At 45.5% G+C, this 25,116-nt stretch overlaps 1 protein-coding gene across 2 annotated transcripts in view; it reads right to left on the reverse strand.

Annotated features, from left to right (window-relative positions):
• NOS1 (nitric oxide synthase 1) overlaps window positions 1-25,116 on the reverse strand; it is a 113,486-nt gene that overhangs the window by 10,934 nt on the left and 77,436 nt on the right. For both annotated transcript variants that reach the window (XM_049101836.1, XM_025474106.3), the window contains 8 exons: window positions 23,462-23,578; window positions 18,440-18,614; window positions 14,483-14,621; window positions 13,960-14,038; window positions 7,073-7,266; window positions 5,444-5,613; window positions 2,153-2,363; window positions 1,338-1,425 (listed from right to left, as the gene is read on the reverse strand). In XM_049101836.1, coding sequence (XP_048957793.1) covers window positions 1,338-1,425; window positions 2,153-2,363; window positions 5,444-5,613; window positions 7,073-7,266; window positions 13,960-14,038; window positions 14,483-14,621; window positions 18,440-18,614; window positions 23,462-23,578 — 1,173 coding nt within the window. The remainder of the gene's footprint in view (window positions 1-1,337; window positions 1,426-2,152; window positions 2,364-5,443; window positions 5,614-7,072; window positions 7,267-13,959; window positions 14,039-14,482; window positions 14,622-18,439; window positions 18,615-23,461; window positions 23,579-25,116) is intronic.

Raw genomic sequence — 25,116 nt, forward strand, 5'->3', positions numbered from 1 at the left:
CTAAGCCACACAGGACAGTGGGATTGATTTAAGTCAGGGTTTCCCGATGTCAGCACTACTGACATACTTCTCTGCTGTGGGGGGTGTCCTGTGCATTGTAGGATATTGAGCAGCACCCCTGGTCTCTAACTACTAGATGCCAGGAACACCCTCCAGCCGTGACAAACAATAATCTCTGCAGGCTTTGCCACAAGTGCTCCGAGGGGGAAAATCACCTCCTGCTGAGAAACCACTGATTCGGCCACCAATGAGATCTCCTAAATCAGGGAACAGACTTCAGTGTACACCGGGTGGTGTTAAGAGTGCAGATTCTTGGGCATGAAGCAAGTCTGGGCTCAGTATGCCATATTTTTGAAGCACCACCGGGGATTCTGATGCTCATGATACATGGACCATCCTATGAAGATTCCACTCTCAATAGCTGAGAAAAATCACTGGTCAAGGTCACCGTTCGGTGCAGAAGTCAATGGTTGACAAAGCAGGAATCTCCAGAGCCTATGAGCTCAGGTATACCCTTCATTGTGAATGTTTTTTGAGTTGTAATTTTTATTTGATGGCAGTAAGAACACTTAAATGAAATCTACCCTCTTAACAACATTTTTAAGTGCATGATACAGTGCTGGTAATCACAGATAGGAATGTCCTTTAAAACTGAGTTTGGGGGCCCCTGGGTGGCTTAGCCAGTTAAGCGTCTGCCTTTGGCTCAGGTCATGATCTCAGGGTCCTGGGATTGAACCTCGTGTTGGGCTCCCTGCTCAGTGGGGAGCCTGCTTCTCCCTCTTCCTCTGCCGCTCCCCCCGCTCCTGCTTGTGCATGCATGTTCTGTCTTAAATAAATAAATAAATAAATAAATAAATAAATAAATAAATAATAAAATCTTAAAAAAAAAAATCCAACCAACTGAATTTGGGAGGAACAGCTCTGATGGATGGGGGATGAGGGTTTGGATCTTTCTCATCTCCAAGAAAGTGGAAACAGAGTGGCTGGTAGACAGTGGATAGTATTTCCACCAGTCTGCAGATTTCAGGAAAGCTGATGTGGCATTTTTGCCCATTGTAGATGCTACTGTTGCCCCAGCATCTAGCACAGTGCTTGCACTTGATAAATATTCATTGCACTGACCTGACTTTGACTAACGGGCTTGCTTTGCTTCTGCTGTGTTGCCCATCCCACGATCCCATTTACTTAACAGCTTGGAGGGATACAGAGTGTTGATCTTGCTTCTGTCTGACTCAGCCATATCTCCAGAACCCTGGAGGCTGGTCCACCCAGTCCAACTCAGGACATCAGCATGCAGATTTGGGACAACTGCTTATTTCTCTTCATTGGCCACTCACCCTCTCACGAAACATGGGACCACTTCGTCAGCCTGTATCCGGTTGAGCCAGGAGGAGCACACGCCGTGGTGAATTGGTCCTTCTCCATCTAGCAGAATAACCGAGGTGGTCTGGTGTGCCGACTCCCTGTCACTGCCCCCCACCCCCCATCCAGGGCAGAAGGCTCACAGCCGCACGCCGCAAGTTTCTGCCTTGGAAGTCCTTGTCTGGATCCCTTCCACTGAAGGGGAAGAGGGAATGGTATAGTTGGGGTGAGCTCACAGCTGTGAAACTGCCCAGGGTTCCTGTGGGTACCAGTGGGTAGGATTCAGACCCTGCTCACTGAAAAGGTCCAGGTCAGTGTGCTCTGTCTGGGTGGCCTCCCAGGATCCCGGTCTCAGAGCTCTCTCAGGCACTGTGCATCTTAATTGCTTTATCAGGGAGGGAAAATATGGGAGAGAAAGGGTAGGGTATCTGACTATCCTACAACCAGCGGGACTTCAGGCAGCAGAGAGCTCTGCCCTCCGAGGGATGCGTAGGCATGGCTTGTTCCAGTTGCTGCTTTGGCAGGGGTGGAGGGCTGAGGAGGGGATGAAGGTAGTAAAAGGGCTCTCAGGCTTTGGGAGTAGAGGAGGCTTTCAAGGGCATATCCTCCCTCCTTCCTAATTCTGCACAGGGTTGGCTCTGCCAAAGGGGACAGTTTGCCTGTCCTGCTTCTTCTCCTAGTTCCTGTCTTCGCGATGGGTCACCTCCTGGGAATTTGGGATTGGGCAGTCCTGCAAAGGTCCCTGGGGGCAAATGCAGATGTCCAAGGCTCTCCCAGCGCCTCTGCCTACCTCCGGTGCGATAGGAGACAATTGCCACGGTGAGGTGCACCTCATCTGGATACATGTCTGGGGAGGAGCTGATGGAGTAGTAGCGGGGCTGCAGCAGCGACAGCTGGGTTAGGAGCAGGGTGGAAGGCATCTGGATGGACGGGAACTCCTCCAGCACCTCCACGATGGTGGGGTTCTTACCCCATTTCCATTCCTCGTACTCCTGTAAACCCTGTCCAAGAAGAGGGACACAGTACTTGCACCCCGCCCCTGGTACATTTCCAGTGAGGGCATCAGAACATCCAGGGATGAAGGTAAGTAGTAACGATGATACCCAGCACTTACACAGTAATGACTCCATGTTGGGTTTTAATTCTTACAATGACCTTATTAAATAAGTATGACTGTTATCCCTATTTTATAGCTGAGGAAACTGAAAATACAGAGGCTCTTTGACTTTGAGGCAGTGATTCTGGGTTTTGAATCTAGATTGGGGGCTGGCAAACTTTTTAGCCCAAAAGGTAAATGTAGCTTACTACCTGTTTTGTAGGGCCCATTAGCTAAGAGTTGTTTTTACACAGTTTAAATTGTTGAGGGAGGGATAGGGATACAAAGGAGGATACTATTTCACGGCAAAGAATGAGATATGAAATGTGAATTTCTGTGCCCACAAGTAAGATTTGATTGGAACCCAGCCACAACTACTCGGGTACTGTCTATGCTGTGGGTTTATAATGGTAGAATTTAATGGTTGTGATACAGACCTCATAGACTACGAGCCTAAAATATTTACTACCAGGCTCTTTATGGAAAACAGTTGCTGACCCCTGCTCCAGGCAGTGTGGCCCTAGGATGTGTGCTCCTAACCATCATAGGTCCTGCCATATGTAAAGGTCAAGAGAGAAGCACTATGGTGGGAGTCATGATTTGGTGGTATAGCATGCAGCCCTGTGATCTGTGAGTTTGCAGGGCTGGAGATGCATCTGCAGAGAGCATAGGTCAAGTTCAGGATGGTGAATGACAGCCCCAAAGGAACAGGTTAGGGTGTGGAGGACCAAGTTCAGGGGCTTGTGGACAGCAAAGCCCAGCTGTTACCAGGGAACGGAGGAACTCTCTGGGGCTCTGGAGTTATTTTTTCTACATCTCAGAAGCTGTTCTGGGCAGTCCCTGATTGCTTATAGGAGACTCAGATTTTGAGGAGAAAAGCATATTAAAAGTGTTCTTCAACAGATGAATGGATAAAGAAGATGTGGTCTCTATATACAATGGAATATTACCCAGCCATCAGAAAGGATGAATATCTACCATTTACATCAACGTGGATGGAACTGGAGGGTGCTGAATGAAATAGGTCAATAAGAGAAAGAAAATTCTCATATGGTTTCACTCATATGTGGAATATAAGAAATAGTGAGAGGGACCCTAAGGGAAGAAGGGAAACTGAGTGGGGAAAAATTAGAGAGGAAGACAAACCATGAGAGACTTCTGACTCTGGGAAACAAACAAAGGGTTGTAGAAGGGGAGGAGGGTGGGGGGATGGGGTGATTGGGTGATGGGCACTAAGGAAGGCATGGGATGTGATAAGCCACTGGGTGTTATACTATATGTTGGCAAATTGAATTTAAAGAAAAAAAATGTGCACTGTATAACACAGCTTTCCCCCATGTCCCTAAAGATCATCCTTGCTTTGTTGAGGGCATGGTATCCTTGAGAACATGCCTCCCAGGTCTCAGCCTCACTGACCTCTAGCTGTAGGTGTGCAATTAGCCAAAAGCCTCAGGAGCATTCACAGGAAAACAGGCATGTCTCACCCATGTTGGTGCTTCCTATAGCTGTGGCTGCAGTTCCAGATGCTTCCATTCATACTTCCTTCCCTCTCCTTCACTTGGGGTCAGACTTGTTGGAGGTCTGATGGTCCTCCCAGCCTTATCTGACTCTTGCCCATTTTTCCCTCACACAGGCTGTTTCCCTTAATAGAAATCTTCACTCATTTAATCCCACCTTGTAGTTCACGCACTTCAGAAGAAACGGGCTAACACATACAGTTTATCAAATTCTACTCGAAATCATCTCATGCAAACTGCAGTCTCGGATCCCTCTTCATAGTAGGCCCCCATTAATTAAAATTTTTTTCATTAATTAAATTTTAAATTATATTTCTACATATACATTGTATACCAAGTTAAGCGATTCTGCAAAGCTTACAATGAAAATTAATGCTCCACTTCTCCAATCTGTTTTTCAACTCCTCAGAATGAACCACTTAAAACTCTTCAAATGTTCCTTTTGATGTTTGTTTTCTCATTTCTACGTACAGCTGACCCTTGAACAACATGGATTTGAACTGCGCAGGTCCACTTATTTGCAGATTTTCTTTCAACAAATATAATAGAGGACTCTAAATGAAATTTCTCTTCCTTATGAGTTTCTTAACGTTTTCTTTTCTCTAACTTACTTTATTGTAAGAATAAAACATACAAAATATGTGTTAATCAATTGTTTATATTATCTGTAAGGCTCCCGGTCAACAGTAGGCTAAATCAGCGGTTAAGTTCTGGGGGAGTTAAAAGTTATATGGATTTACTGCTGCACAGGGGGGTCAGCACCCCTAACACCTGTATTGTTCAGGGGCCAGCTGTAATAGGCATTCTTTGAATTAGCGTCTTCTTCTCTGCCCATCATTCGTCCCTCTCCTGGACAGCAGAAGAAAAGCTAAGCCATCCTTTGCGGGTGGCTTAATGGAGAGGAGCCCCCACTTGGAAAACTCTGGGTGGTCCTCCTGGATAGGATTCTTACTGAGCAAGATTTTGTAGTGGCTTGGGGCAAGCAAGTCCTGGGTTTCAAAGCATGGATGGTAGAAATGTGTGATTTATTTTACCATCAGAGGGCCTCCTATATCTTGCAAGTCCCACCAACAGCTCTTCTGCATTGGGAAAGACCTCCCTCTAAAACAGGGCACTGTGGGATTCTTTATTTCTTTGCCCTCCAAGCATGGGTTCAGTTGGAGCTAACGGAAGCTCAAGAGTTCCAAAAGAAGGAGGAACAAGAGTTAGAACAGTAATTTCTACTGGGCCAGAGAACTCTGAGATTCAACAGGGCTATCCTTGTTGTGCCAAACCTTAGAATGAGGGGAGATGGTGAGGATGAACCAAAATGGACTAGCCAGTAGGGTGGTGACCAGCTGGAAACTGAAAATGGGCCACTCTTGCTCAACGCTGCCATCTGCTGGACAACTGTTGTAATAGCTGTACAGCTCTCCACTGACGGGGAGGTGAAAGGTGCCCCTGGGGCTGTAGGAGGCCAGACACCCACCTTGCTGAGGACCAGTAGACGCTGCTTCTCTTTCTCGCTGGTGGCCAGGGAGGCAAACTGTTGCAGCTGCAGTGGCGTTGGCGGCGTGGTGATGTCCAGGTAGTACTTGAAGGCCTGGAAGATGGTGCAGGGTGGGAGGCGGAGCTCATCCGTCCAGTTACTGATAACTCCTATGGAGGTACAATGGAGGTGAGGGGTGGATCGGGGAAGGAGAGTATGAGCTCCCAGGGCTTGGGTCCAAGTCAGGAAGGCCAGATTGGGTGGCCTAGGGCAAAGGATGGGGCCAGGTGAGCCAAGCAATCCCTTGGCTTGTCACCTTCCATGTTTCACCTCCAGACTCAGAGTTCTGGGGACCGTGTGATCACCTCACGAGTGCAAGGAGCATATCCAAAATCAACTGAACAAATTAGTTCAAAAATTAAAATATAAGGCAATATTAAAATAGCATGAGACAGTCAGTCCTCTGGCATTCGATGCAGTGAGCCCCCCCACTGAGCATAAGCTATGAGTCTATTTTGGCTGTCTGCCCTCTAATGGTGTTGGCCTCTCCAACCTCTAAGTGGGATTCCGGCATTTAAAATTACAAACATGCCTAACACTTCGCTACCACTTTCTATATGCCAAGTGCTATTCTCAGCACTTTATATTATTAACTCACTTAGTCCTCACAAACAATCTCAGGTGGTGGTGCTATTACTATCCCCATTTTGCAACTGAGAGAAATGGAAGCACAGAGAGGTCAAGGAAATTGCCCAAGGTCACACAGCTCACAGTGTGAAGTCAGGCATTCCTGCCCCAGACCTCGTTCTAACTACTACACTGTACTGCTTCGATGTAATTTTCATCGGATATACAGTGTCTACTTTATCAGGGGCTCGACTCAAGAGAAAAAGTGCTGCTCCAACACGAAGGAAGAACTGGCTGGGTCAGATTTATTAATTCAAAGTGGTATGTTCCAAACGACTTTTCAATAGGGCTTTGACCACGTGCTATTTTCACATTCTGCTCTGACCGTACTCTAGCTCCTTTGTAAGGGGGACATGTTACCATATCATGGGCTGGTCAGGTAAGGTCACTGTGGTTTCTTGTACCTGAGCCCTGAGCTCACCTGTGCCGACTGAAACGAAGCGCTGAGACCCACTTGCGTTTGAAAGTTTTTGAACAGAAAGGTCAAGGATGGTCACTGAAACAGACTGGGGCCTGATCTAATGAGGTCAGAAACAGGGTTCAACCTTGAGTGGGCCACGGAGCTGCATATAGTGTCCCTTGATTTTAAGAGGAGGGAGAGATATGCTTCAGCTATTTATTCGGTGGGCAGTGAGGTGGGGGCAATGAAGGAAGGCAGAGTCCCCTTCCCCCCAAGGATGAGCTCTTGGTGTCCTGGCATCATGGTCACTGGCTCAGCCAGTTGGGCCAAGGTTGTCAAGCCATGAGAAAGGAGGAGTCTTCAGTCTCCTAAGTTGGAGGTGACAGAGACCCACTCTCTCGCCTGGACTGGATATTGGGAAGAAGGATGGGTCTCCTCTTCCGCAGACACCCACTGCCTCCAGAACTCCCTGGAGAAGGGGAGGGCTCTTGGGAGGGGCCAGGTGGGGTGCCTGGCCCACCCACCCGCCCGTAGTTAGTTACCCAGAGCCGTGTTGCGCTCCTCCAGTAGCTCCACCTTCACCAGCTGGTTGACGGGGGGTGCATCCTCTAGCCGCTCCATCAGGGCATTCACAAGGTCCTCGCGGTTGCCAGGGAAGACGCCCAGGTGGTCCCCAGGCTGGTACTGCAGCTCCTGATTCCCATTGGTGTGGAGACGCACGAAGATGGTTGATCGGCTGGAGGGAAGGGGGGATAGTTGGCTAAGAGTCACCAGCTACTGCCTCCTCTCTTTGCTCTTCTGTGTCTCCTTGTGGCTGCGTTTCTCTCTTTTCATTCTCTGTGGGACCCTGGCCAATGAGACCTCTGCCCCCATCGTTCCACACCATGGCCTTTAGCATGATCACCCATGAACTCTTCAGTGCAAATCCAATGGCAAGTTCCAAGTGCTCATCCTGGTCAAGGAAGCAGCACTGGACACAGATGCTCACTTCCTCTTTCTCCACTCTCTTCTCCCAGGTTCTAGCACCCCAGGCTCTCCTGATCTTCTATCTCTTGGTGGTCCCTTCCCATCTCCCCAGACTCTGGGCATTAAAGTACTCAGGGTTCAGTCCTCAGATTCCTTTTTTCTTTCTTTCTTTTTTTTTTTTTTTTTTTTTTAGATTTTATTTATTTATTCATGAGAGACCCACAGAGAGAGAGGCAGAGACATAGGCAGAGATGTAGGCAATGGGAGAAGCAGGCTCCCTGCTGGGAGCCCGATGTGGGACTCAATCCCAGTACCCCGGGATCATGACCTGGGCCACAGGCAGACACTCAATCACTGAGCCACCCAGACATCCCAGATTCCTTGCTTTTCTATTTTCCTGAACCTGCCTTTCTCCATAGCACTTATGGGCGTCTGCCCTCTTGAACAGTTTACATCATCATGTGGTTTATGGTCTGCCCTTCCCCGCCTACCAGCCCCACCCAAGCTTCCAGGACAATGTATACTCCAGAGGGCAAGGGATCTGTCTCTTTTGTCCACTGCTCTATTCCTGGCAAGTAGGACAGTGCATGCTACACAGCAGGTACTCAAGAAATATTTATTGGATGAAGGAACATCAGACTCCTAGGGTTAACTGCTTGCCAGAACAAACTCTGTTCTCAGTACCAACTGGGGTTCTCCCAGGAATCACTATCCAATTGGAGCTAAGGTAGTGGAGTCCCCAGTCTGTGTGATGCCATGTCTCCTGGGAATCCCAAGCTCCACCCCACTCTAGTGTGTGTGTGTGTGTGTGTGTGTGTGTGTGTAGGGTGGGGGAAGGGTCCTCATATTACTGTGTAAAGAGAAACACATTTGGTATTGGTTGTGCACAAATACCAATATAAATTTGAAAGATCTAAGGAGAAAACACACAGGAACTTATTTATGTCCTGCCAAGTCCTCCTCTTTCCCACTGGTTATTGTATTTTCAGGGCAAGAGGCCTTTGCTAAGTGAAGCCTTCAAGAATGAATTCTTGGACTCTGATCATTCTAGTCCTTTAAATGGAATGGATCTACTGCATTTTACACAATACCTGAGAACTTGGGGACTGATTATACTTTGGTAAATCAGATTCTTTGTCCTCTTTGGGTTCCATCTTCATTTTTAAAAAAAGATTTATTTATTCATAAGAGATACAGACAGAGAGGCAGAGACACAGGCAGAGGGAGAAGCAGGCTCCATGCAAGGAGCCCCATGTGGGACATGATCCTAGGACCCAGGGATCATGCCCTAAGCTGAGGGCAGATGCTCAACCGCTGAGGCACCCAGGTGTACCATGCATTTCTTTTCTTTTTTAAAGATTTTATTTATTTGAGAGAGAGAGAGAGAGAGAGAGAGAGAGAGAGAACATGCGCACATGCTCATACAAGCAGGAGGAGGGGCAGAGAGAGGGAGAAGCAGACTCGTTGCTGACCAGGGAGCCTGATGTAGGGCTTGATCCTAGGACCCTGATATCATGACCTGAGCCAAAGGCAGATGCTTAGCTGACTGAGCCACCCAAGTGCCCCCCATCTGCATTTCAGATCTGCTTTTCTTCATTGCCAATTGGTTCTCAGTAGAGACACTTCATATTCAACACAAAGTTTCTACATTCTCCATGGTATGTAAATCAACACTTGAATAGATCAATGGGACTCGCTATATAAAGGAGTCTCTGGCACACCCAAGAACCCTTTGTGCTACAAATAGCCACCGTTATTAAAAATAGTTGTGCTGGCACATTTAATTTTTGCAAGTATTTTCTTGAAGCAAGGCACCCCTGTCCTTAGCACAGTGGCGGGAAATTGGTGGCAGAGATTGTGAAGGGTGTTGTCAGGATCTGGGGCCCCATTCTCCTTTCCTGGACAGATTTTGCTGTCTCTTGGGCCACTAATCTTGTCAGTTCTACGGATTTGCATGACTGATTCTGCTCTGAGCTCATTGGTTTCCTGGTTCCTGGAGAGCAAAGACAACCATCGCCTCCTGCCAGCTCCAGGATGGGAACTAGCCAGCAGGGGGAGCTGTGGGGCCGCTAATTTCGGAGCCTCCTGCACCAACCACAGGAAGCCTTTCAAAGGCCCCCAAATCAATTCCCACTTTCTCCCAGATCATCACGATTTCTTTCAGAAGTATATTTGCCTACGTTCTTCTGGCCGGTACAAAATAGAAATGCGGAGGACCTGAACTTGCTGAGTTGGCTCACGCTCACAGGCACTTCCCCCAAGTCCTCTTGAATGTGACACAAGGTGGTCAGGAAGACAAGGGGCAGGAATACGAGGCAGCTGGCAGGTTAGCTAGGTGGCCCAGGCTCTGCTCGTGCTGGGAATTAAACCAAGGGGACTCTGCAAGCCTCTGATCAGACATGGTTTGCTGAGAACCCCAGCGCTGAATGGCTTCGTGGCCTCAGGACACCCTAATGGGCTGGTCTTTGAAGCTTTGTGGGGGAAACCAAATTCCCCTCTACCTTCTCTTGGTAGCACTAACCTAGAGACCAGGGCAGTCATCTGGGGGCCTCTCCATCCCCTCCTCCAGACTCCAGAAGCATAACACACACACACAGACACATACACACACACAGGCATGTATGCTTGGCAGTGGTTCAATGACAGGTTCACAGATGAAACAACAGTCTGCTAATGTCTGGCATCAAATAATAAAAAAAAGGCTAATGTTCATTCTTTAATGAAAAGAATAAACATTGTAAGTTTCATTCATTCAGCAAATTTGTACTGAGTGTTGGGCACTATTCTAGGCACTGGTGAGACACTGTGGGTCTGGGGTCTCATTCTCACTGAATGTCCTATTCTCATTGAGAAGCAACTTAAAAGGTCCCAGAGGAGTTGGTGATGTGGATGGGTGGGTGGTGATGGGCTAGGGCCAGTGGGCTGAGTGACCATCAGATAGGATGGTCCAGGAGACCTCTGTGGTGATGTGATACTTAAGCAGAGACATGAACAATGAGAGAAAGGGGACATGCAAAGATCTGTTTGGGAAGAGTGTTTGCATGTGCAAAAGCCCTGGGGTAGGAAAATGTGTGGCATGTTTTGGAGAAGGGAAAGAAGGCTGGAGTGTTTGGAGAGTGGTCAACATAGATGTGGGGGTAGGAGAAGGAGATCAGAGAGCTGGGAAGAGGCCAGATCATGAGGGCTTCATCATGACCTGTAACAGCAAGAAATTTGGAGGTCTCCTTAATCCAGTGGGAAGCCACTGAAGGGTGTGATGCTGTGCAGTGATAGGATTCAATTTCTGTTTTTCAAAGATTTCTGGCTGCTGTTTGGAAATGAATCTTTGAGAGAGAAGCCAGGAAACAAGGAGACAAGTTAGCATCTACTGTAGCCACTCATACCGTTGATGCACATGGCTTTGCTCAAGATGGTAGCTATAGGTCTGTGATGAAGTTGAAAGTCAAGTCCCATAGGACCAGCTGAGGGCTGGATGTGCAGTGTAAGGGAGGGAGAGGAGGCAAAGAGGACTCTTGAGTTTTTGGCTTAAGCCAAATGTTGCTGTTCTCTGTCGAAATGGGGAAGGCTGGAGAAAAGGAACTTCATCCAAGGAGCAATGAGAATCAAGAGCCCCCTCCCGCCCCCCCACCAAGAACCTTCCATTGTGATATCCCACCACCTCCACGATGCCCCAGCACTTGGGTCCCCCTCTGCATCTTTGCTCCTGCCAGCCTCTGTCTACATGTTCCTCCCCTGTTCTCATTCCCTTTCCAAAGCTTGCCCTGTGCTTCCCCTCCCCCTTCTGACATCTAGGACTTATGATAACCACACTCACTACCCATTACCACTCCATTATACTCTGGTCTGTATTGTTTGTGAATTGGTGTACCTAGAAAATGTACTTCCTGGCCAGGCAGCAACTGTGGTCACTTTTCTCTTTGATGTACAAGGATCACCCTCAGAAGGCTGTTTACTTCCTCTTAAGCACTTTGCTTGCAATTAAGGGTCTGGGAAGTGGGGAGTATTTTGTGATATCTCACTTATGGCCTCTTGGCCCAAACAGCCTGACTTTTGGCTGACTTGGGCAGGGGAAAATGAGAGAGTATCATGGTTTTTTTGTTTTTGTTTTTTTTTTACTTGATTATCCCTTAAAACAAACCAACAACTTATAAAGCTGGAGACAGTAGTAAGCCTGAAAATAGGTTGTGCTAAACAGAGTGTGCTTCTAAAGAGAGAGAAAGAGATCTGCATACAATTTGATCCTTTTTTGTGCTAATTCATGACTGATTTTAATACTAGGTTCTAGTTCCTAACCTTGCTGAAATATTCTCTTGTAAATCACTCAATATAGAGTCAGCTGCCATTTCCAGAGGTGAGTGGGGGTTATTCTGGGATTTGGTCCAACTTAGCATCAGAACATTTGCAGAGGACCTTGCTTTTTATGTACTATGGTTTAGGGAGTAATTTCTCTGATTTGGTCTTTCACAGTTTGTTGCTAAAGGAAATTTCCAATGGATTCTTAATCTCTTTTCTTCCATGCTACTGAAGTCATCCCTTTCTATGGGGCAGAAATGGGAAGTAGGGGTGCATATTTCAGACACAGAGTCCCTCTCTTTATCAGAGATCCCTATGCTCCGAATGTTGCATTTAACTAATTATTCAAAGGGATTAATTTCCTAATCCATTTCTTTAATGTTTGGGGATCTAAGAGAGTACATGAGAGCCTGGGGACTTCGTCCTGTTGATAATTCTATCAGAGGTTTGAAGTCCACGTAGAAAGCATGCATACTAAATTTGCAGGTGTTTGAAGCTGGGACGGATAAGGAAGAGTAACGAGAAAGTTTTGTGCACCTCGTCTTTAATACAGCAGCCTCGCAATGCTTTTGACGCCACCTGTGTAGCCATTCGGCATACTGACTTTGGAGTCGGAGAACCGAGTCTATGTGACCTTGAAAAAGTCACTTGCGTTCTCTAATTGTCATTTTTTATATTTAAAACATCAATGATGGGGCACCTGGATAGCTTAGTCAGTTAAGCATCCAACTCTTGATTTTGGCTCAGGTCATGATTTCAGGGGTTGTGGGATCAAGCCCTACACTGGGCTCCACACTCAGTAGGGAGTCTGATGGAGACTCTTTCCCTCTCCCTCTCTGCCTCTCCCCCCTAAAATACATAAATAAATCTTTAAAAAAATAAATAAAATGTTGATGATAGTGGTATCTACTTCCTGGGCTGGTCAAGAGTTCTGGGAGATCCTGCACAGAGGGGATTTGAAACAGTACTTGACATACAGAAAGCACTAGATAAACATCAGCAATCCGTGTAGCCACTATTCTCATTTTACATAAGGAGACAAGGGCTCAGAGGACCTGAGTGACTTGCCCATGGTCACACAGCTGGTATGCAGCAGAGCTGGGGTCAGAACCCAGAGCTGTCCAGTTCATGAGCCCACTCTGTGTACTAAATGGAAATTTCAAAAGATCGTCGTGGGCTGTAGCTGAAAAGTGAAAAAAAAAAAAAAAAAAAAGATGCCATTCCATAGGGACCAATGCAAAGGACTTCATTAAAGCCAAAAATACTATTTACACAAGTTGAGGGATAGACAGACCTGGCTCAATCATCTTGAAAATAGCAGCAAGAGTGTAAGCTTAATGGGAGCGTGGCATGGCTGCCAGGACAATGCCTGCCATATTGGTGGCATCAGTGTGTCTTGCTTAGGTTGGGGGGAGGCTAAAATAGCCTCAGTGCATGTGGCAGCTATGACCGGTCCTCCACAGTGCTGTGACCAGGTCTGAGAATGACAATTCCAGCAGGACAGAGTGTGTCCTTGTACTAAAGTGAAGAGCTTGGGAAACCGGGTCTTAGGAAGAGCAATTTGAAGGGATCAAAACCCAGGAGACATTGGTCAGTATCCTTGGCTATCAGCAGGTCTCTCATTTGGAAGAACTGGGTTTGTTTTGAGTGTCACCAGAGATCAATATGAGGTGCTAGGAAGATGCCCTTTGGTTGTAGCAATATAAGATAATTTCTAACAATTAGGACTTTGAAACACAGAGTGGGTTGTTCTGTGAGGTAATGAACCTCCCATCATCCCAAAGGAATTTAAGCAGAGCCTGGGTGGCTAGTTTTCAAGATTCTGTAGAATCACCCACAGGGAGGAAATGTTCTCTGACTAGCATGCTCTGGTATGATGAACATTAGCAACTTGACAAGGGGGTGGTCTATATTCAAAATTCCTTATAAACCCCTTCCCTTTCTGCTTTCCATGATGATTATCAGCATCTCCTCTCTTGGTCCCTCTAGGTCAGAGAGCAGCAAAGAGGAAGCAGGAAAACCTCCATGCTACAAAGCAGCAAGGCGAGCTCAATGGCATTTGGAGTGGTAATGGGATGCCAGTCCTGCGAGTCAACCAGGGCTCTTCCCTGATTGTGGGTGGCATCTGGAGAACAGAGGAGTAACCCCGAGCCAACCAAGGTGTTCCTACCTGGATTTAGGACTCTGAAGGTTTTGACGGCTGAGGAGTCGAGCGGCTGAGACCCGCTTTTTGTGGACGTTGGATAGACCTGCGGGGAGAAACACAACAGGCTCCCTGAGATGGGGTTAAACCATGGTCAGTGCAAACCTTCCAGCTTCTACTGACCCTGTCTTCACACTTCCACTGTCCTCCGGAGTGAAGTGAGGAGAGGAAAGAAAAGACATTGGGGTGGGGGGTGCTGTGGATAATGCAGAAGCAGCAGCAAAGCTGATTAAGCTGAGTTGAGAAGAAGAGTTTCAGGGTAACATGCCACCCTGCTGGAGGGAGAAACATCTGGGCACAGGTGGACGGGGCATAGGGCCCTGGAAGCATATTTATTTTCAGAAGACTGTGGTCAAGGGAGACATAAGCAATGAAACCCACCTTCTCTCAGTACCTGTCAGGGAGGTGAGGGCTCCTGTCTTTCCTTCCCCTCCCAGCTCCACCCCCTTCACTATCCTGCATGCCTCCCCAGGAAGGTGGTGAGAGGTACCCTGTGTAAGTTCTGGAGCTTCGGCCACATAGGTGAGGCGGAACTTGTTTCTCTTCCAGCTGCGGTCATTGCTGATGAGGGAGTTGTTGGCCTTTTCAATGTTGACATCATCTCCCACGCAGAACACATCACAGGCTGCCTGTGGCACACGCAGGGCTTTCAGTGGGTGACCTCTTTCAGTCAAGAGGGACTTTCCACCAACAGCTTCAAGTCATGGCATATATTCCTCCATCCATCCATTCATCCACCCATCTGTCCATTCATCCCTCCAACCCTCCACCTACCTGCCCTCCTAGCCTTCTTCCTTCCCTCCAACTCTTCTTCCTTTCTTCCTCCTTCTTTCCTTCCCTTCTTCCTTCATCCCTCCTTCCATCTGTTCATCCATCCTTTCTTCTCCCCATCTACCCATCCTTCCTTCTTTCTTTCCTTCCATACTTATATCCACTCGCCTACTCATCCACCCATCTATCTATCCCATTACCTACCTGCCTCTCATCCATCAGTCTATCCACTAATCCATCCTATGCTTTTTGAATGCCTTTGATGTGCTGGACATATCATATTTACTAATTAACGACTTTAGGATTTAACCTCTATTTAATATGTAACTTTTATGTCATTTATTCCTAAAACCAGTATTTGTAGAGGCCTAATATTAAACAAGAAAATAAATACCTTAGGGGAACCTGGGTGGCTCAGTTGGTTAAGCGTCTGTCTTCAGGTCAGGTTGTAATTTCAGGATCCTGGGATCAATTCCCACATCAGGGCTCCCTGCTCACTGGGGAGTTGGCTTCTTTCTCTCCCCCTACCCTTCCCTCCTGCTCATGCTCTTTTTCTCTCTCCCTCTCCCTCAAAGAAATAAATAAAAAGTTTTAAAAATTAAAATCTTGGGCAGCCCTGGTTGGCTCAGCGGTTTAGCACCGCCTTCAGCCCAGGGCGTGATCCTGGAGACCCCAGATCGAGTCCTGCGTTGGGCTCCCTGCATGGAGCCTGTTTGCCCTCTGTCTGTGTTTCTGCCTCTCTCTCTCTGTCTCTCATTAATAAATAAAATCTTTTAAAAAATTAAAATCTTAAAAAAGAGAAAAGAAACACCTTAGAACTTATCTTCCTCTAAAGATTCAATTACTTAAAAACTTTTTTTATTTAAAAAAAATAAAATTTTTTTAAATAAATTCAATTTGCCAACATATAGTATAACACCCAGTGCTCATCTCATTGTGTGCCCTCCTTAGTCACCTAGTTACCCTATCCTCCTACCCACCTCCCCTTCTACAACCCAATTACCTTAAAAGCAGAACATACTGAATGTTTGAACACCTATGAAATTTTCTTATGTTTTTCTTTTGCAAGTGCATAAGTTCTCTGACTTTAATAGTCCAAAGAATTATTATTTGGAATTCAAGTTTTGGGATAAAAGCCATGGATAATTCAAGAGTTTTAAAAATTATTTATTTATTTGAGAGAGAGAGAGCAAGAGAGAGAATGAGCACACGAACAAGGGGGGAGGGGCAGAGGGAGAAGGAGCGAGAGAATCTCAAGCAGACTCTGTGCTGAGCACGGAGCCTGATGTGGGGCTCGATCCTACAACCCTAAGATCATGACCTGAACCAAAACCAAGGGTGGGATGCTTAACTGACTGACCCACCTAGGTGCCTCAATTCAAGAGGTTTTTAAGGGTAGCTTTAACCATTTCTTTGGCCTTATGTTGATTTTCAAACAATCTAAATGTCCATCAACTGATGGATGGTTAAACAAAATATGATATATACATACAGTGGAATATTATTTGGCCATAAAAAGCAATGAAGTGCTGATATATACTATAATGTGGATGACCTTGAAAACAAGATGCTAAGTGAAATGAGCCAGTTTCAAAAGACCACATACTATGATTTCATTCATACAAAATATCCAGAATAGATGAATTTACAGAGACAGAAAGTAGATTAGTGGTTGCCAAGACTGGGAGTTTGGTAGGAGAATGGGGGCTGGTGATAGCTGAAGGGCATGGTGGCTTGTAACAGGCCCTGTTTCTGGGGTACTCAATTAAATTGGCTGATGGAAGTCAAGAACCACAGTGATCTCAAGATAACAAAAGCCAAGTCATCTCAATTTTACCTTGTCTAGGAAGAAATGCAGAAACAGGTTTGTGGACACAGCCTTCCCCCACAGATATCTGTATAGCTCAAGGGCCTCAGTTTCCCCTTTTTTTTCCCTTATCTGCATTTGCATGAGGGATGGAAAGTGCCAACTGAGTGATAGGAGGTTGTAAAGTGCTCTTTCTCCTATGGCTGCTGAAGAGAATGCATTCTGGCATGGAGGAAGAAGCAGGGAAAGGTAAGGGATCAGCACTCATGGCTTTTTGCTTCTCCTAGGATGGCTAATCGAATCATATCCCACATACAGATAGAAAGTCATTATTAGTATTTTCTATGATAGGAATATTCTGTGCTGTTTTCTGTGGTGACCACTAGCTACTTGTGGCTACTGAGTACATGAAATTCACAGCCAAGGAATGGGATTTTTAAATAGGATCTAATTAATATGGGTATTAAATAGAATTAAAAATATAATTATTAAAAATTTTAATATTATTTGTGGCATATTAAATACATATTTAGTAATTTTATGTAATATAAATTATTGATCTTGGGCAGCCCGGGTGGCTCAGCAGTTTAGCGCCGCCTTCAGCCCAGGGTGTGATCCTGGAGACCCAGGATTGAGTTCCACGTCAGGCTCCCTGCATGGAGCCTGCTTCTCCCTCTGCCTGTGTCTCTGCCTCTCTCTCTCCTCTCTGTGTATTCTCATGAATACATAAATAAAATCTTTAAAAAAATATATAAATTATTGACATTAACTACTAATCATAATTATTAATCTTAATAATAATTAATATTACTTATTTCTATGTATGTATGCACAGAAAATTTTCTTTTATTTTTTAAAAGATTTTTATTAATTTGAGAGAGAGAGAGAGAGAGCATGGGTGGGGTGAGGGGCAGAGGGAGAAGCTGAGCAGGGAGCCCAATGTGGGGCTCAATCTTGGGACTCTGGGATCATGACCTGAGGGGAAGGCAGAGGCTTAACCTATTGAAATAGCCAGGTGCCCTAGAAATTTTCCATGTAATATATAATTCATCATTTGAAAATGTATAGTTCCATGGTTTTTAGTGTATTTACAAAGTTGTGCAACCACCACTGCTATCCAGTTCTGGAACATTCTCATTCCCCCAGAAGTAACCCTGTATCCATTAGCAATCATTCCCATTTTCCACTTCTCCAGACCCCTGGCAACCACGAATCTAATCTCTGTATGGATTTGCCTATTCTGGACATTTCCTATAGATGGAAACATAGACCTTTTGTGCCGGGCTTCTTTCGTTCTTCATGTTTATGAGGCTGATTCATGGTGTAGCTGGTGTCATTGTTTCATCCTTTTCATGGCTGAGTAATATTCCATTGTCTAGACATAACATATTCACTTATCCATTCATCCTATTAAATGTGCATTCATTTACATTTACATTTAAATAGCACATGGGACTAGTGGCCCCTGTATTGGTTAACAGAGATCTAGCACAGGAGGGAGAAGCTTGTCAAAGTAGACAAATCAGAGATCTGAGTTCTAGGGTGAGGCATGGCCCTTTGGTTTGGCTAACCAACTTGATGTGAGTGAGGGATCAATTAATTCCTCCCAGCTCTGAAGTCCCAAGACTATAATTTTTTTTAATAGACCAAGTCCCTATGCATAATGCAGGAGGTTAGATTCTGGATGGAGAATGTTTGTTTTAAGACCACCCAAACTCATCTGAGTTGTTTAAAGGTATATCCTGGCTGGACACACGGGGGAAATACCAGGGGTTCTCCCAAGTTTCTTCTATTTCTAATGGAATGGGTACTCTGTCTTTGGAGCATGACTTCTCCCCCTGGGTCTCTGAGATCTGGGCAGGTGGTTACCTTGAAGACCTTCTTGGCCCAAGTCCTGAAAGCCTCTTCCTGTCCACAGAGCTCATCCCCTTCCCTCATCTTCAGGATTCTCTCTCCTCCCAGCTCCTCCAGGAGGGTGTCCACAGCATGTCCAAAGGCGCAAAAGTGAGGGTAAGCCCGGGAGCCAAGGCCAAACACAGAGAACCTGTCAAGGAGACAACAAAAGGTCTGTGCTAGAGGACTGTGGAGCATGAGGGGGAGTCTGGTATTATGGACTCTATGCCCTTCCCCTCCCATGCTGTCAAATTCATATGTTGAAATCCTCACTCCCAATGCGACCATATTTCGAGATGGGGCCTTTAAGGTGGTAAATGATTCCTAAGGTTGGGCCCTAGTCTAATAGGACTGGTGTCTTTTTAAAAAAATTATTTATTTATTTATTTATTTATTTATTTATTTATTTATTTATTTATGAGAGAGAGAGAGAGCATGAGCAGGGGGAGTAGCAGAGGGAGAGGGAGAAGCAGACTCCCTGCTGAGTGGGGAGCCTGACATGAGACTTGATCCCAGGACCCTGGGATCATGACCTGGGCTAAAAGCAGATGCTTAACTGCCTGAGCCAGCTAGGCGCCCCAGGCCTGGTGTCCTTAGAAGAGACACCAATAGCACTCTCTCACTCTGACCCTGCAGAGAGGAGAGGCCATGTGAGGGCAGGGCAAGAAGGTGGCCATCTATAAGCCAGGAAGAGGGGCTTCACCAGAAACCAATCCTACTGGCACCTTCATGTTGGACTTATAGCCTCTAGAAGTGCAAGGAAATAAATACCTGTTGTTGAAGTCACCCACTCTGGTATTTTGTTATGGCGGCCAGAGCAGACCAAGACATCTGGTATCTCTATGAGGACGGTGTTTAGCCCATGGTGGTCAGACAGCCCCAAGCCCACCCAGCGAAGGCTGTTTTAAAATCCGGGAGCCCTGGGATGCCTGGGTGGCTCAACGGTTGAGCGTCTGCCTTCGGCTCAGGGTGTGATTCCAGGATCCGGGATCGAGTCCCGCATGGGCTCCCTGCATGGAGTCTGCTTTTCCCTCTGCCTGTGTCTCTGCCTCTCTCTCTCTCTGTCTCATGAATAAATAAAATCTTTAAAAAAAAATAAAATAAAATCTGGGAGCCCTTGGGGCCTGTCCTCCTTTCCTTCTGGTCTCTGTTAGGTGTGACCATCCTTGGGCGAGAATTCCCAATGGTCCCAAGGAGGATGAGTTAGATAGGGATACCAATGACCCAGAACCGTTGGCTGCTTTTCATGTGTCCCTTTTTAAGCTGGAGAAATTAGTCTACTTTTTGGGGAAGGCTTGAATTCTATAAGGGACACAACCAGATGAGTTTTAAGTACAAAGATAACAAAAAATCACAATACAGAGGTCTTCAGGGACCTGTATTAATGAGGGGATCAGAAGGACTCGTCATTAACACATCAAATGTTCACTGTATGTTAACCAACTGGGATTAAAGCAAAAATCTTAAAAAAACCCCACATCAAATATTGGTGTGCAAACAGGTTATTCTAAAAGGGGATGAAAGATTTATAAATATGCTGACTCCACCCCTTGTGATGTCTATGAAATTAATTTGCTTCACAAACACTCTTTGCCTAGGTGCCACCAAGAAAAGGTGGCTGTTTGAATCAGCAGGGGGTCAAGTTAATGAGAGTTTCCTCTCTGTTAAGATGGGCTGCCTTGACTGGAGTACGAGAAGAGAAGGGCTGTGTCTCAGACGGCCACTCTTGCTAATTGACTGTCCTACAGACCCTTTATGTCACACTTCCAGGGCTTGGTCCTAGCTGCGTATCTCGACCTCAAGGGGACCAGAGGGACAGGTTGACAAGTGGGACAAGAACACCCCACCCCACTTCTTTCCTGGGTTGGAGTTTTCTGCCGTAGTCCGTCATCTCAGACAAGCCCAGGAGTGGAGCTGTGTCAGCTATTCCAGGCTGGCTCTGGCTCGGCCTTTGAATCTCTTTGTTTAGGATGAAGGGGTCAAGTTGGCCAAAGATTGAGATGGGGGATGTAGGGAAGGAGGAGGGGAAGCTAGGAAGGGATTCCCATTCTCTCTGTCGTTGGAGAATGCGCTGGAGATGGGTCCAGGTGTCTCCCAGATCCAGTGAGAATTAGCATAGGTTAATATCCAGTCCTCTGAAAATTACATGCATGCTCCCTCACTGAGCCTCTTCTCTTTTCCTGCCCTTCTTTCCCTGAGCTTGTAGAGCCTTTCCAAGGAAAGTACGTGGGATTAGGCAGTGTTTTCCTCCCATCACTCCTTCACCTGTCATCTTCCTAGAGCTGGATTCCTCACATTCTCCTTCAAGGATGGTAGTGTGACAGGTAGGACAGCTAGTAACCAGGAGTGGACTGTTTGGAAGGGACCCAGAAGGAGCATTTCTGCCCCAAGCCATGCCCCTTAGCCTCAGCCTCACAGAGACTGAAAATTCCTAGCACCAGTCATGACTGTAGTTATGATGTTGTTCCTCAAATATGCAATACTTATGTTCATGGCATCTGCCATTCATGACTTCCACTGATACTATTATTTCCTTATTACTGCTGTTTAACTTGCTTTAAATTTGTACTCATTAGCTTATCAAACTCAGTTGTGTTCACTACCAGATGGCTCAGGTGATTCATTCATTAATATGTTTCCTGGTACACCTGAAGACCTGAAGTCCAGTTATTTCCTAGACTCCCATTTCCACCAACAACTTTCCCTTATTTTTAAATATTTTTTAAATATTTTATTTATTTATTCATGAGAGACAAAGAGAGAAAGAGGCAGAGACACAGGCAGAGGGAGAAGCAGGCTCCATGCAAGGAGCCTGATGTGGGACTGAGTCCTGGGATCTCAGCCTGTGATCATGCCCTGTGCCAAAGGCAGATGCTCAACTGCTGAGCCATCGAGGTGTCCCTATCTTTACCTTATGATTGCAAACTTCCCATTTTAAGTCTCCAAACCAGGAACTGGCAAACTTCTTCTTTTTTTGTTTTTTATTAAAATTGCATTTTATTAATGCAGAAAATACATTGGTAATCAACAATTAAAGGAAATTGTGCTGCACGAATAATAATAAATGATGCTTGAAAGTCATTGAGATATTTTCTTTTTTAAAAAATTTATTTATTTTTATTATTTTATTTATATTTATTTTAATAAATTTATTTTTTATTGGTGTTCAATTTGTTAACATACAGAATAACGTAAACTTCTTTTTTTTTTTTTTTATTTTTATTTTTATTTTTATTTTTTTTTTTTATTTATGATAGTCATAGAGAGAGAGAGAGAATGAGACAGAGACACAGGCAGAGGGAGAAGCAGGCTCCATGCACCGGGAGCCCGATGTGGGATTCGATCCCGGGTCTCCAGGATCGCGCCCTGGGCCAAAGGCAGGCGCCAAACCGCTGCGCCACCCAGGGATCCCCAGAATAACGTAAACTTCTTAAACATGGGGCCAGAGAGTAAATACTTTTAGGTTTCTAGGACAAGAAGCAAAATCGAAGCTATTCTGTAGATACTTACATAAGAGATGGAAAACAAATGCCTGTGCATTTTTATTAACAAAAAAAGTTTTTAAAGATTATTATTATTATAGTTATTGAGGATAATGTTTTAGTACTGTGCCTACTTATGAAGATAGAAGTCCCTTTTTTTGGGGGGGGGTAGAGTTTTGCTTAATTGGAGTTCAGCAGTAATGTTTTCTTTCATCAGGTGAATTACAAATGCTCTATTGTAAAAACCATTCCCAGCTCACGGGCTATGTAAGAGCACACAGTGGTCAGGCTGTGTTGCACCTGCAGGCTGCAGCCTGCCAATGCCTGCTCTAAGCCATGATAGATTTCATAAGGAAAAAATGGGTCTGACTGTCAATGTACAAAACTGATGTTCAATGTCAAGCTAAAACAATGCCCTGATGTCAAACGTCACAGAATGAATTACACCAAGAATGAACCCTAATATAAATTATGTAGTTTGTGTGATAATGATGTGTCAGTGTAGGTCCATCAACTGTACAAATGTACCATCCTGGGTGGAGATGGTGGTGCTGGAGGAGGCTGTTTTTGTTGGGGGCTGGGAAGGGAGTAATATGGGAAATCTCTATATCTTCCTCTCAGTTTTGCAGGGAACCTAAAAATGCTTTAAAAAAATAAAGTCTATTAAAAAAGTGCCCTGCTGGACATAATACCTCAATATCCAGGACCCCTGTGATGTGTATCATCTAGCAAGCATTGCCCTGAGCAGGTATGAGAAGGTTCGGTTGGCAAAGGTCAGGAAGATTTGTGGCCAGGCCCGATACTTGGCTTAGATTAGCTGTGTTTATGGACATTGGCAAAACCAAGGACCTGACATCTAGTTTCCTTTCTTCCTAAATGCTCATTGAACTTAATTCACAATTGTTGAAATACAAAATATCTGTCCATCTACCTAAAGTGATCTCTTGGTAAGTGACCACTGTACTCTGATAAGTAGGGGGTTGGGCCAATAATTTTTGACTCTGACTGCACATTAGAGGCACTTGGGGTAATAAAGAAACTAAAAAGCAAAGCTTGGGCCCAATTCTAGACCAGTTACACAGGAATCTCTGGAAATAGGGCTTGGTTATTGGTATACTACAAACATCTCCAAACAATTTTGATGTGTATCCAGGGTTGAGAGTGACTGAGGCATGGCAGGGTGTCCCCAAAAGTTTGGTGTAAAATGTATCACTAGGAAGGGCAGTTCAGTGAGAAATTTCTAGGGAAGAACATCCTTCAGCACAAATGATGTGCTGATGATGGGTTGAGATTGGGCAATGGAGCTCTGAGAGTATGTACAGGAAGAGGTCACAGGAGAGCCCAGGTAGCATGCTTTACCAGGGCGGGTACAGTCCCCAGACAACCAGCGTGCAGCTGGTTATTCAAGAGATGGATGGGAGTAGAAGGGAGACCCTCCCCCCAAACAAAGAGCCCACTTTGCAACTGAATCCAGTTCCCCAAGATATCTTCCCTGATGCCCACGGCCCCTGCTCACCTCACATTTGCCAGGGGTCCAGCACTCTCAAAGTTGTCTCTGAGGTCTGGCCCATCACCCGATGACTTATGAGAATCAGAATATGAGGAAACACTATTGAACCGGACTTTGTAGCTCCTGCCAAAACAGAAGACAGCCTGTGAGTTCTGGCTTGGAACTCCCTCTGGGGTCAATGTCCCAATGGACCTTCACATGACAAGCCCTGTTTCTAGGACCTTCTCTTACATGTTGAGACCATAATGCTTCTATGGATGCTTCCAGAATGGATCAACTTACCCTCATCCATCACGACGATAGCTAGCCATCGGCACATGACACTACGTGTATTTAAAAGGTTCCTGACCACACTCGACTCAGGAATCTTGAGAACGAAACGGTCAAGATGATTTAATTGGCAAAAAGTCACAAATAGAATAGACCATCCCCTAACTATGAGACCAAGCTTCCTTGCTTCCCAAATTTTAACAAGCACAAGAATCATCCTGGGATGCTGTTAAAGTGCAGGTTCTGATTCAGCAGATCCAGGTAGGACCTGAGTTTCTGCATTTCTAATGAGCACTCAAGGGATGCCAATGCTGGTGGTCCCCAGAACTCACTTTGAGTAGCCAGGAACTAACCTGTGCTGTCCACTATGTAGTAGCTATGTGCGTCTTTTTTTTTTTTTAAGGTTTTATCCATTTATTTGAAAGACAGTGAGAGAGCGAGAGAGATCACAGAGGGAGAGGGAGAAGCAGAAACCTGCTGAACAGGAAGCCTGATGCGGGGCTCGACCCCAGGACCCTGGGATCATGACCTGAGCCAAAGGCAGACACTTAACCGTCTGAGTCACCCAGGTGCCCCGGTAGCCATGTGTGTCTATCTAAACATAAAGTTAGGGATGCCTCCGTGGTTCAGTGGTTAAGCACCTGCCTTTGGCTCAGGGTGGGATCCCGGGATCCTGATAGAGTCCCGCATTGGACTCCCTGTGCTCGGTCTGCCTATGTTTCTGCCTCTCTCTGTGTGTCTCTCATGAATAAATAAATAAAACCTTAAAAAAACAAAGTCAAATTGATTTGAAATAAATACAGTTAAAAATCTGTTCCTCACTAGCAAGTGCTCAGGAGCCACATGTGGCGTGGCTGCCGTATTGGATGGCACAGATATAGAACATTTACACCATCCTAGAAAGTTTTATTGGATTATGCTGGACAGCTCCCATTCAACATTCTCTTTCTAGTAAGTTACGGTTCTTGTACACTTCAAGGATCTGTCACTTTTCCCGTTTCAAGTAAACGTGGAAAATGTTCAGCACTGAGACATGGCATGAAAAGAGATTCAACTTCTTATTAAACTATTTTGAAGCAGAAGGAAGATGTCACTGGGACTCAAACCTCAGTACGAGAGGCTCAGGAGACTTGAGACTTCAAAAAAAAAAAAAAAATCCAGTTTCCCTGTTCTCCTCCCAAAGTGGGAAGTTTTGTTCTTAGACGAGGCAAAAACAAAACATAAAAACACAATAAAAGACCAAAAAACACAACAAAACGACTCCTCCCAAAACAAAAGACCAACACCCAAACCAAAACAAAACGTCTCAACAGACAAATCTGAGTGCAAAAGACAAAAAAAGACATTGCGCATTCTGGCAGCAGGGCTTGTAAGCTGGACGTTCTTCAAAG

This window comes from Canis lupus, chromosome 26, assembly GCF_003254725.2.
Source record: "Canis lupus dingo isolate Sandy chromosome 26, ASM325472v2, whole genome shotgun sequence".
Lineage (NCBI taxonomy): Eukaryota > Metazoa > Chordata > Mammalia > Carnivora > Canidae > Canis > Canis lupus.